The 13,495-nt window shown below is 44.2% G+C and overlaps 1 protein-coding gene across 1 annotated transcript in view; it reads right to left on the bottom strand.

Moving 5' to 3' along the window:
- LOC147636438 (uncharacterized) overlaps positions 1-13,495 on the bottom strand; it is an 81,737-nt gene that overhangs the window by 63,049 nt on the left and 5,193 nt on the right. The window contains exons 2-4 of the mRNA XM_086801877.1: positions 1,629-1,728; positions 1,425-1,493; positions 1,170-1,281 (exon numbers count right to left, since the gene is read on the bottom strand). Coding sequence (XP_086658003.1) covers positions 1,170-1,281; positions 1,425-1,493; positions 1,629-1,728 — 281 coding nt within the window. The remainder of the gene's footprint in view (positions 1-1,169; positions 1,282-1,424; positions 1,494-1,628; positions 1,729-13,495) is intronic.

Here is a 13,495-nt window from a genome sequence, read left to right as displayed (position 1 = left end):
GAGAGAAGAAGAGAGAGAGAGTTGGTGTCAGGTTTCTTGTATTTCATATGGTACAAAAAGGTGACTTGTCTATACATGGTTGGGCCCTTGGTCAGCCCCAAAGGGGTGACCTTTGACCCCTACATAACTTCTACTGACTTCTATGCTTGATGAAAATGATGACTTTATTTGACTCGACTTCTGACTGAATGATGACTTATGCCTTTTATACATGTGGAGGATGCTGGTTGGCCAGCAACAAATGCTGTTGGCCAGGTCTGGACACGGAATATACTGATTTTATTGCATTAAATGTTGCGCTTACTATACTGCCTCCCCCATACCTAATGGCCTTCACCTAGATGCTGTCGCCTGCTGCCTGGGACCCCATGCTGGCTCCTCCTGTCATGCTGGCTGCCGACAGGGTTCCATGCCCTCATGGTGATGATGATTATGTTGATGCTGCTGATGATGATGATGATGATGACGACTCTGACTACCCCTTGGTAGTACACTAGCAACTCGTCCCTAGAAAAGGGCACACAAAAATGCATGGTGTTTGGCCTTACGGCCTTGAACTCGAGTTGGTGTAGTATGTCCAAGGCATCCAATTGCATGACGCACATGACAAAATCATGGGAAGTGGCTGGGAGGTGTTTTAAAAAGATCTATACTGTATCCTTTTTAAGAAAACAAATAACAAGTTGAGGTTATGGTTCATCAGCTATGTTCACAGGAGTAGTTACAAGCTATGTTGAGAACGCTGCCTCTAGAACCTCCTGAACTCAAAAAAATAGCAGTCAATCTCCAAATTTCCAGACAATAGCCGTTTCCATTTCAAACATAACATGTTTCCTAGTTTCAAGTTGTTCCCATTTCCATGTGAAAAGGAAAACGAAAATGGATATGGCTGAAGAAAATGGCCTGAAGAAGCAGAAACAGCTAGGATACAGTGGGCATTGAAAATTTTCAAGTACATACGAACATTGGAACTTTGAGAAGAAAACAAATTTGGGAAAAATTTAAGGCAAGTAGAGGAGAAGTCTGTGGTCTAGATCAGATTCTAGGGGGGAATATGGGAAAAAACAAATCAATACTTCATCATAAGTGTCTAGGATCGATGATGGAGAGAACAAAAAAAATTTGAGAAAGAAATTGTGCATGAGAAGCTAACATAATTCAAAAAGCACCTTCATTGGGAATGCCGTCATCACTTTCCAAGGGCAACATAGGAGCTGGATATGCTGGTGTGGAAGCACGTAGAGCCCCAACAACAACTGGTTTCGAATCTACAGGTTTGTCCTGTAAGTATGGGGAAAAACACGGTTAGGTTTAGCATTTGGACTAACCATTAAACCCACTTGATGTAGATTGAAGGTATGGAATGTTCTATTAAGGAGCTTTACCCCAGAATAAGTATCATTCCAAAAAGCATATGAATATACCTTTTTGTCCTTGCTCTTCTTTGGCGGATTTTGGTCCTCAGCCTTTCTTCTCTTTTCATTCTCTTTCTTCTGTTGATCAACATTTTAAGGTAAAATTATGACATAATGGGAGCTTCTAAACTATTATTTTACCTTTTTAACAAAGTGAGAGAAACCTGGAGGACAAAAAGGAGTGCAACAGTGACAAAGAGAGTAAAGGCTCACCAACATCCACCTGCATCGCAGTGCAACATCGCGAACTGTTTTCTCTGGTAACATTGCAGCAATCTTTATATATTTATTGATTGGTGATTCTGAATCAAATCTGTCACGAAAAAAAAAAAAAAAGCCCAAAAGAAAAAAGAACTTACTAAAGTTTCTAGCTGGCATGACAAAGTTAAAACATCAAAATGACTTGCTCAACTAATTGAGACTATTGTGATTTTTCAACGGTACTTTGTGGGATTCAATGCAATGATTGCAGATATGAATGCATCAATCAATTATGTTTATGCAATCGTGTGATGGCTTGTAAGAGATGCTAGTGGAAGCCTTTCAAGCAAGGGAAATGTATGCAAGTGCCAATGGATGATTTGAACAGTTCATGGAATGCTTGAGCATATAGAACTTGTTCCTTGCCGCAATACCGAAAGAACCTTGGTGCAAAAATTACATTTTATAAAAGGCCTATGATTGGCTAGTGGTGCAACTACCAAATTTTGTGCACTTTTTCTCCCTCAAAAAGCGCTTGGCATGTGTGCATAGATGATTGACAACACAACGAAAAATCATGTGGGAACATGAAAAGGGAATGATGATGGTGTACTTCAGCTCTTGGTTTATGCTTCTAATGGCGGCACTGTATCATGTGCAAATCATTCTACTTATCCAGTCAAAGGGATAGGCAAGGTCATGCTTGTTGCAGCCAATGGTGCAAATGTATGCATGACAAATGTATTGTATGTCTCAGCCTCAAACGATAGTTGAATTTGCAGATAAGAGGTATTTAGTCAACGACCCTTCAAGGGGTTATGCTACAGTCACTTCTAGAACACAATGCAATGGCTTGTATAAGCTGGACAGCTATAACAAGTGTTCATATGATGCACATACAGTGGCTGTCCCGACTCTTGCTATGCATAATGCAGAATTATGGCATGCTCTTTTCCGGCATGTAATTTTTGGGAGTTTAGTGCTTTTGTAGAAGCATCATATGGTTCACAATATGCCGCCTCTAGAGTCTCCAACAGGACATGTATGTGAGGGGGTGTATTTTGGCGCAAACCATTTCTCGAGGATGGAGTTGTTAGAGCTGAAAATAAATTACAGCTCATACATAGTGATGTATGTGATCCAATGCAAACACCGTCCATGGGGAGGGGGGCATCTTTACTTTGTCACATTCATTAATGACTACTCAAGGTTTGCTTGGGTATATCCTTTGAAAGCAAAAGGAGCTGTGTTTACATGCTTTCAACACACTGTGGCGATGGCTGAAAATATGTCTGGATGTAAAGTCCAGACACTCCACTCAGATAGAGGGGGATAATACATGTCTAATGCATTCAAGGATTATATACTTCAGAAGGGCATCAAACACTTACATCCAGACACTCCACTCAGATAGAGATATACTTCAGAAGGGCATCAAACACCACTGCATTGTGCCTTCTACACCACAACACGATGGTGTAGCGGAGAGAAAGAATGGGTCTCTCATGGAGATGGCGAGATGTATGGTGACCATTGACAACATAGAAGTTACCTCATACCTTTTGGATGGAGGCCATCATGTGTGCAACCCATGTGTTGAACAGGTGCCCAACAAAAGCTTTGAAGACCATAACACTATTTAAGGCTTGGTACAACATAAAGCCAAAAGTGGATGTTTGGCATTCGCTCATGTGCCAAAGCAAGTCTTCGTAGCTGGTTTACCAGACTCATATCGTTTACAAGTTAAAAATAACAAATGAAAAACATTGGACGAAGCCATTCATTCAGCTCGTATCTATGATGATACAATGGTCTCTTCCAAGTCGAAACCCGTTACCGAGCAGGGGAACAAGCATAAAAGAAAGTTCTCTGTACCTATGGCTAACACGACTGAAGGAAAAGTCTTCGGACCAACCTTCGAAGAATTCAAGTTCGACACCAGCGAAGAAGAAACGACTCCTTAGGGCTTTAAAGCTCAAGAAGGACGGACGTTGTTTTATCTGCGAAGAAAAAGAACACATGCATAACGAGTGCCCGAAGCAAAAGGGTGCAAAGACCAACGCAGGACCCAAGCCAAAGGCCGATAGCCAGTTGTCTTTCTCGCCCTAGTGCATGTTCTTATTGTCTGTTCAACTCTAAAGTATTTGGCTTGCATGATCTTCTCCAAGTTTATGGAGAAGTGAATGGCCATAAAATTCACATTCTTCTAGACCCTGTCAGCTCACACAACTTTGTTAACTACAAACTTGTGCAAAAATTGAGTCTTGATACGACACCCAACGATCATACCTATGAGGTGGTACGCCTACCTGCGGGGAGGCAAGTATGGGATCGAAAGGTGGAGATGCTTCCAATCCAGATTCAGGACTACAAAGATACTCTGGAATGCTATGTTATGCACCTAGAAAATGTAGATTTGTTATTAGGGATTGAGTGGTTTAAGACTCTTCAAGTCCAGATAGATTGGCCTAGTCATATTTTTTCTTTTCAGCATAAGGACATCCAGTATAGTATTTTAGGTGATTATATTCATCCCTCTCAGGAACCTCTTGTAAATACAGTTGATTTTGGAAATATAATGGATTCTTCTTTGTATACCGCTTTCCATTGTGTATTGATTCCACTTTCTTCCTTTCTCATCCCTTCCATGGATGTATTAAGTGTGTTTGAAAGCAAAGAATTACAGAAGATACTTGATTCGTTTCAAGATGTATTTCCTAAGGAACTGCCATCGCGTTTACCACCTGAACGGGCCGTGGATCATTGTATTGACTTGATCCCTGGTGCTCATCCTGTCAGTATTCCACCTTACAGGAAGCTTCGAGGTTTGGGGAAGCTTGGAGCTAGGCGGGCTGATTGGCGAGCTGAGTTAGGAAGACTAACGGGTAGGCACCCGAGTATGGACGGGCGCCGAAGTGTGGACGCCCGATGACCGGCCAAGAGCCTATAAAAGGGTGGCCCAGGTTAGTCATTAGTCATATAGAGTCTCGCGAGATTTGTGAGAGCTCTATGGTCTTGGAGCCTGGATCTAGTGCGGACATGCACCTGCTTTACGCAGCCGAGGCCGGCAACAATCTCGAGGCCCGCGAGGGTAGCTTCGTGGCGGTATGGGACGACGCGAGGAGGAGATTGGTCGGTACGTCAACCTAGTTAGCTCAGCTCGTGGCTCGGTGGGGACAGCCAAGACTGTGGGCTTATCCACGGCTGTCATGGTTGGGAGGTGAGTCAGGCCTGCACTCCCTTGTTGTTTGTTTGTTTGCAGGATTGGAGTCTCGTACCAAGAGCGATCACGAGGAGATCCGGTGGGGATTTAACAGCGGTAGCCTTGGAAGTAGCCGACTGGGAAGTCTTGGGCTTGCCACCATTATACTTCATTTCTGCACTTTGCACAAGCGAGAGTGCGTCTTCGAAAGGTGGCTGGCCCAAACATACACACCTCCCACTAGATTTGCGTGTCAAGGCCATACAAAAACTACCCTTTCTTGTCCGAGTCAAATAAGCCTAATTGCAAACATAAAGTCGAAATTCTATTGGCAAACTGAAGGACTGGTTGCGCGTTCTGACGTGCTCCCCTAAACTCATCTTTGAGTCGCTCAAGGTAGTGGGGCAGTAGAAACCGCTGCTTAATGTCGCGGACAAACTCGTCCCACACATAAGCTGCCATACCTAATCTGGTGTGGGCATGAGCCCACTAGTCCACCAAAGACTGGCCTCAGCTTCCAAGTACCAACAACTGGCTAAGATCACTCTATCACTATCTGTCTTTCTAACTGCGGCAAATTAAGCTTCAAACTGATGCAACCATGAATAAAGAGTTGTGGGGTCGAGTTCACCATTATACTTATTGAAGTTGATTTTCTCGGGAAAATGATTCGAGGACGCCGCTGGTGTCAATCTAGCGTCCAAAGCTTTAAGGTAACGCTAATGTTCCATGCGTCGCATGGCTTCGTCTTCACGTTGTCAAATCTCCGATGCACGCATCTGTAACTCAAGCAGCAAAGAGCTCGGCTACGGTCGTGACCCCGCGAGAGGGTCCCTGTGTCGAGGATCTGGAATCTCGAATACGGCAGGAGAGAGAGGAGGAGATGGAAAACACGACGCTAGAGAATGGGTACGCTCTTCCAGAGCCTAGATCTACGCCTTCTGCTCTTCCAACTTGGTCGTCTGGTCTGCGATTGCTCGCATCATCTACTGGAACATATTTGTAACACTCAAGCATGGTGCCCTAGCTAGGCTGCCCGGTGCACTCTGGTCCCAAGGTTCTTAGTCTCTCTCATCGTCGAAGCTCGCCATAGTAGGAAAACGCACTTCCTTTCCGGAGCGCAATCTGACCATCCACTGTGTGTGTGGGAGACTTCCGGAGGCTTCCAGAGGCTGAAAACCAACCGTCCTTCGATGCACAGGAAACACTCTGAAAGGGGTAGTCCACCGGCGTTTAAAAACCAACCACACGAGCGAGAAAAAATTCTGGTTTCTTTGCTGAATCTTTGCACTTGAAGTAGGCTCTGATAACACTGTAACATGCGGAAGCTTCCGAGAAATTGGTAACTTCAAATGCTCAAATCGGAAGCTTCCGGGAAAATCGGAAGCTTCGGCTTCAATATGAGGTCCCATGTTCTCAACCTCAATACCCAAGGCAGCTGCCGTTTGTGTAGAGATGAAGTTATCGGTTGCACAGTCATCAAACATGAATAAGGCGGGCTGATCCTTGATTTGTCCCCAAGCCATGCATACCATCCGCTCTTTTGCATCATGATTTGTGTTCCCCTGCACATCGGGAACTGCATGTACATTAGCCTTGGTCTGCTTGTCCTCATGCTTTGGTTTGCGGTCAGGGCATTGTCGAAACATGTGGTCTTTGCTACCACAAGAAAAACATTTTCCCTCCTTGGCATATTGCTCTCTTTGCTCCGGGGTCAAGCCGAATTTGTTCTTCTTTGGACCTTGATCTTTAGATGAGGTATTTTCAGCTCTACCTCCCTTGTGGGTCTCCCGGAAGTTCTTTTTAGGTGGCTGTCTACCTTTTTGCAGATTTGGGACAGCCTTGTCTTTCCCCTTTGAACCGCCTTGATCCTGCTTAATTTTGAGCACCAACACCAATTGCTCCGTAGCAAGAGCAGAAGCTGTGAGCTGTTGCAAAGTATGTTTCGGGTGCAATTCAATGCCCGAACAATAAGCTGGTTGCAATCCGGAGCGAAACTTCCTCTTTCTTTCATCCTCAGTGATTTGCATAAAAGGAGTTACCTCTAGCAACACTTTCCAAAACTTGCTACATACTGTTTGTTGGGTTTTATGCTGTGTATGCACCCAGAGGAGTGCTAGTGATCATCAGTAGGTTACTGGGGCACTTTTTACTTCAGTTAGTGGAGGTTTTTTCCCCCAGTTTAGTTCAGTTTCACTTATATGCAGTTTATAAGTGTTTTGGTCCACCCGGCACATTTATGGCCGGACATGTGAACACTTATCCTTTAGGGTCACTATCATGTGGCTATTGTACTTGATTTTTCAATCATTGAAGCATATTGGAAGTCGTGTACTCCTCTCTCTGGTTTTCCACGCTTGCTTGAACCTGTGTAAACCCTAACCCTAACCCTCATTGTCTTCAATTGGTATCAGAGCCTTGAAGCTCTACACTGCCCTGCCCGTACACTGCCAAGCCTTTGCTGCATCTGCCCGTACAGAGCCCGTACAGTCAAGCGCAGCCACCTACATCACCTGTGCGCCGTCAGGTAACCTCTGCGCTTGCTGCCCGTACCTGCTCGTCCAACACAGAACTGTACTTGCCCGTACAGTAAACGCTACCTGCACAGTACTTCCACCTACATCAGCCTGTGAAGTACAGTCATTTGTACTTGCACTCTGGTGATCAGTACCTGCAGAAATACCACAACCTACACAGTCATTCAGTGGTAAGCATTAAAATTCAGTTTTTGGGCATTTTTATTTTCTCTGTGAAAAATATACAGGCACAACACGCAGATTTTCTAGCAAGAAAATATATAGTTTTTTTGCACAGTTTGCGTGCAGCAAATTTGGGCATTTTTGGGGCATTTTGGCATTGTGTACGCCATTTGCTGCTCTATTCAGTCATTAGTGCATTGAGCTGCACATTCAGAGGATTGAGAGTGCAGGCAGATTTGGGTGAACTGTATTCAGTGGAGTACAGTTGTTATCAGGGTTTTTGCTATTGGGTTTTTTGGTAAACAGGTACAACATTGTGCGTAAAGCATAATGGCAAATCAACAGCAAAGTGATGTATTCACATATTTGTCTAAGGAAGACAAATTGGATGGCACGAACTACTCCTTGTGGAGTTTGTGCTTGTGGCAAAAGGTCTTTGGGATTTTGTTAGTGGTGATGAACCACGTCCAGGTCCATTGGCTCCAGAGACTCCTCCCCAAGGGGGTGCTCGTGGACGAGGACAACAGGTACAGGCTCCAGGACAGCCATTGCCTGTTCAGAGAACAAATGCTCAAAAGACATGGGATGCCAGGGATGCACAAGCTTTGTCACTCATTGCATTGTCAGTTCAGAGGTCCATTATACCTCATATTCGTTTAGCTGGCCCTTCACAAAATGCATGGGTGACTTTGGAGCAGATGTATGCTGCTCGTAATGAGGCTAGGATCTCATTTTTGAAAAGAGAGCTGGAAAATCAGAAAATGAATGTAGGAAGAGGATTGCCAAAGAGAAGGCAAAGGAAGCTGGGATGTCTGTTAATGATGCTCCTAAAGCTCCTCCAGAGACTGCTTCTTTTGTTGAGGACAAGGATTACTGTTTTTTTACATGCAGCTATGATGCCTCTTGGTCTTCACAGGCACTCAGTTTGACAGAGCATGCATGTACTTGGTATTTTGATAGTGGTGCCTCAAAGCATATCACATCTCGCAGGGATTTGTTTAGTCATGTTGGCCCTGCCCCTGTTGGCAAAACTGTTCAGTGTGCCAACAATGCTTCATATCCAGTGTGTGGCATTGGGGAGATTCAGATTACAGCCATTGATGGCTCCATTCTCCGCCTTACAGATGCCTTATATGTACCAGGGATAAAGAAGAATTTGTTGTCCATTTCTTCTTTAGCACATTGTGGAATGCAGGTCTACTTTGATGATGATAAATGCATGGTCAGAGACAAAGCAAATGCCTTGACCTTGATGCTTACTGGTACATTATGTCATGGACTTTATGAGTTGGATGCATTTCAGCCAGTGGATCAGTCTGCTTATCATGCATTCACTCTTACTCCAGCTATGGTTGATGCGGAGTTATGGCATGCTCGCATGGGGCATGTAAATTTTGGTAGTCTTATGCTTATGCAGCGACATAATATGTTTACAGATCTACCTCTCATGGAGAAGCCTCCAGATCACATTTGTGAAGGATGTATTTTGGGAAAAATGCACAGGTTTTCCTTCCCACGTGATCAGGCTCTAAGAGCAACTGCAAAGTTGCAACTTATACACAGTGATCTTTGTGGTCCCATGCAGACGAAGTCATTAGGTGGTTGCTTTTATTTTGCAACATTTATTGATGACTTCTCTCGTATATGCTGGGTCTATCCTTTGACACAGAAATCACAAGTATATGATGCATTTTTGGCCTTTGTAGCACTTGCTGAGACAGAGTCAGAATGCAAGGTGAAGACTCTCCGTTCTGACCGAGGGGGGGAATATATGTCACATGTGTTGAATTCCTTTCTTGGGAGTAGAGGTATAAAACATCAGTATACTACTCCTTACACTCCACAGTAGAATGGGGTTGCAGAAAGGAAAAATCGGTCACTCATGGAGATGGCCAGATGTATGCTAAAGGCAAAAAGACTACCACATATCTTTTGGGTGGAAGCAGTAATGTGTGCTTGTCATATTTTAAATCGATGTCCCACAAAGGCATTGGTTTCTATTACTCCTTTTGAGGCTTGGCATGGCCGCAAGCCTTCTGTATCGCATTTTCGTATCTTTGGGTGTCTTGCATATGCACACATACCCAAAGAGTTGAGGAGGAAGCTTGATGATAAAGCCACAAAATGCATTTTTGTTGGGTATAGCCGTGAGAGCAAGGGCTACAGGTTATATGACCCACTATCCAGGAAGATATTCATCAATCGGGATGTGATTTTTGATGAAAAATCAGAAATATCCATGGCTGGTTATGAGGCAAATCAGGCTGAAAATGATGTGTTTGAAGGTCTACTACCCATGGAGTTTCATTCTCCAGTTGGTGATCCAACTCATGAGGGTACTGGACAGCCAGCAAATGATGTAGGTGGTGCAGAAATTCAGCAGCCAAATGAGCTAGAAGCTGAACCAAATATGGGACAGCAGGCACCACAGGTCAGACATATACCTAGATGGTATTTGAGGACATTACAGGACAGCCATTTAGAGGGTCCTCTTGCTGGTCGTACTCGTAGGGAGACAAGGACCAATGAGCATGCACACATCATGGATTTGAATCTGGTTATGGCAGCCAGTTTACAGGATGATGATGAGCCTGATTCATTTCTGGATGCACGAGATAATGTGCATTGGAACAAAGCCATGCAGGATGAGATTGATTCTATTAAAAAGAATCAAACATGGGATTTGGTTGATCTGCCCAAAGGCAAGAAAGCCATTGGTACTAAATGGGTCTATAAGTTGAAAAGACATGCAGATGGATCCATTGACAGGTACAAAGCCCGTCTAGTTGCAAAGGGCTATGCACAGAAGAAGGGCATTGATTATGAGGAGACATTTGCTCCTACATCCCGTATGTCGACACTTAGGTTAGGTGTGTCATTGCATTGGCTGCACATCGTGGTTGGGTTGTTCACCAGTTGGACATAAAGACTGCATTCCTACATGGGGACCTCGAGGAGGAAGTTTATGTATTTCAGCCCATGGGATTTGCAGAACATGGTCATGAGGGGAAAGTATGCAGGCTGAAAAAGGCCTTGTATGGTTTGAAACAAGCTCCACGAGCTTGGTATGCAAAAATAGATGCTTTTCTACTCACTCAGGGATTTGTGAACAATCCATCAGAGGCCACTTTGTATGTGAAGAAAGAAGAGACAGATCTGCTGGTCATCAGTCTTTATGTGGATGATCTCTTGCTCATGGGATCAAATGATGACAAAATTGCAGCTTTTAAGGAGATATTGCAACAGACATTTGACACGTCTGACTTGGGCCTTGTACATTACTATTTGGGCATACAGTTTGTGCAGGATAACAGAGACATTGGGTTGTTGCAATCACGTTATGTTGCTAAACTTCTGGAGAAGTTTAAATTTCAGGATTGCAAGCCTATTAGTACTCCTATGGAGCCTGGGATGAAACTGTCACTACAAGATGACAGTGTTTCCTTTGATGCCACTACATATGCTCAGGCTGTTGGGTGCCTCATTTACTTGTGTAATACAAGGCCAGACATTCAGTATGCAGTCTCTCAGTTGAGCAGATTCATGCACAGCCCACGGTTGTCACATTGGCAAGCTGTGAAGCGTGTATTCCGTTATTTAAAGGGTACCTTGTCTCTTGGGTTGCTTTATCCTGAGGGGGGTGACATGCAGTTACATGCTTACAGTGATTCAGATTGGGCTGGTGATTTTGATACCAGACATTCCACTAGTGGAAATTGTTTCTTCCTTGGCGCTTCATGCATTTCTTGGCTAAGCAAGAAACAGACCACAGTGGCCACTTCGTCTTGTGAGGCAGAGTACAGAGCAGCCTACACTACTACTGTTGAGTGTGTTTGGCTGCGTCGACTAATGACTGATATGGATATTTCAGTGGAGGAGCCTACACCTATCTATACTGATAGTCAGAGTGCCATTGCTGTGGCCAGGAATCCTGTGTTTCATGCTCGCACGAAACACATTGAGATTCACTATCATTTTGTTCGGGAGAGACTCCAGGCAGGAGATATCAGTCTGATCTACTATCCTACAAATCAGAATGTGGCAGACATCTTCACCAAGGCATTACCACGTCCGAAATTTGAAACATTCCGCAATGCTTTGAATTTGTTTCCTTTTGGTGGATGATGTACAGTGATCACATATCACTGCAGGGGGGTTTGTTGGGTTTTATGCTGTGTATGCACCCAGAGGAGTGCTAGTGATCATCAGTAGGTTACTGGGGCACTTTTTACTTCAGTTAGTGGAGGTTTTTTCCCCCAATTTAGTTCAGTTTCACTTATATGCAGTTTATAAGTGTTTTGGTCCACCTGGCACATTTATGGCCGGACATGTGAACACTTATCCTTTAGGATCACTATCATGTGGCTATTGTACTTGATTTTTCAATCATTGAAGCATATTGGAAGTCGTGTACTCCTCTCTCTGGTTTTCCACGCTTGCTTGAACCTGTGTAAACCCTAACCCTAACCCTCATTGTCTTCACTGTTGCACACTTTCATTATCTCTTTACTCAAGTCTATCCCACTTTTGGATGAGAGTTTGCTCCGCGTTTGGTGGCAAAAATTGAGCATAGAATCTGTCCTTAAACTCCTTCCAGGTGCAAATGGGATCCTTGGTGATCTTTTGAGTGATCCACCAATGAGCAACAGTTCCTTTCAAAAACATGCTAGCATGGCGTACTTTAGACTTCTCTGTGAAGTCCTCATCGCTAAAAGCAATGTCAAACTGTGCCACAAATGCTAACACTTTGGAAGCATCATGCTCTCCATGAAAAACATCAAACTTGACAAACTTGTCACCTGCTTTAAATTCCTTGAGCTTTCTGGCATGAGGCTCACGGTCCTCTCTTTTTCTTTTCCCTTTATCCAACGGGACAACCCGATCTGCATGGGCCATCATGGAAGTTTCATGAAGCACGATGGCATGTGCTCCACGGACTTGAGAATCAGATGCATGTGACTTTCCTGCATAAGGCAATGTCTCTCCATGAGACAACTCAGAAGGCAAAGCTCTTCTAGTAGCAGACCTGTCACCCCTAGCATGGGATACATGTCTTGAATGCATGTGATCTTCATGCCCTCCATGAGCACTAGCATACATATACCTGTCAGACTTTGTGCCTTGTGGAGAAGATGCATGACGAGAGGTGACTGTCACCTCTTCCTTTTGCATAAAATAACTCAACCTTTGAGATGCGGGATCTCCATGCTTCAAGTGAGGTGGATTTCTGAATTTCAGCTCTCCGTCTTCCCCTCTTTGATGTCACCTTTGCGGAGGAGGTAAGAAAGTGCCAACTCCCTTGGCTTCTTGCCTACTTCCCGTGCCATGGACTCAAAAGTCACATCAACCATTGCATCGGCTTTCCTTGCTTCAATGGCACTTTGCACATGAGGATCTTCATGCAAAAAATTTAGCTCTTGCTCTTGTGCCTGCAAAAGCTTTCTCATATGCTCCATTTCAGCCCTCATTGCATCAGGCTCATCTTCTTGCATGACTGTTTTTCCTCAAGACAGTTGTCCCTTTGAATCACTATCATTTACCCTTTCAAGGGGTTTGTGCCTTCCTCGTAGAGCATCAGAACCACGCGAGGCACTAGATGGGCCCCTCGAATTCGGCACTTCCAAAGGGTTACCTTGGCTGTCCATTGTCTTAAGTGTGCTAGAAGCGGGGTGTCCAATACACAGATTCGTTTCCCCACTAAGAAGAGGGAAACAACCGTACTCTGATACCAATGAAACCGATCCCGTCAAGTGGGAATAGACTCCGTTGGACACCCACACGCGAAATAGCACAACTTAATATCACAATTTGAAATGGACAACTTAATAACAACTGAAATTTGAAATGATGAAATAGATGGACACCAGCACTGGGGCCGGAACGGGCCGACCCCCCCCTCAATATATGATATATTATTGGGAGTATTTGACAAATACAATGCTCCATGGGTTCAAAGAGCCACATGATGTCCATGTACA

Source organism: Cibotium barometz, chromosome 8, assembly GCF_041138505.1.
Source record: "Cibotium barometz isolate CiBa-2024 chromosome 8, ASM4113850v1, whole genome shotgun sequence".
Taxonomy (NCBI): Eukaryota; Viridiplantae; Streptophyta; class Polypodiopsida; order Cyatheales; family Cibotiaceae; genus Cibotium; species Cibotium barometz.
This window is presented reverse-complemented; position numbering and strand designations above follow the sequence as displayed.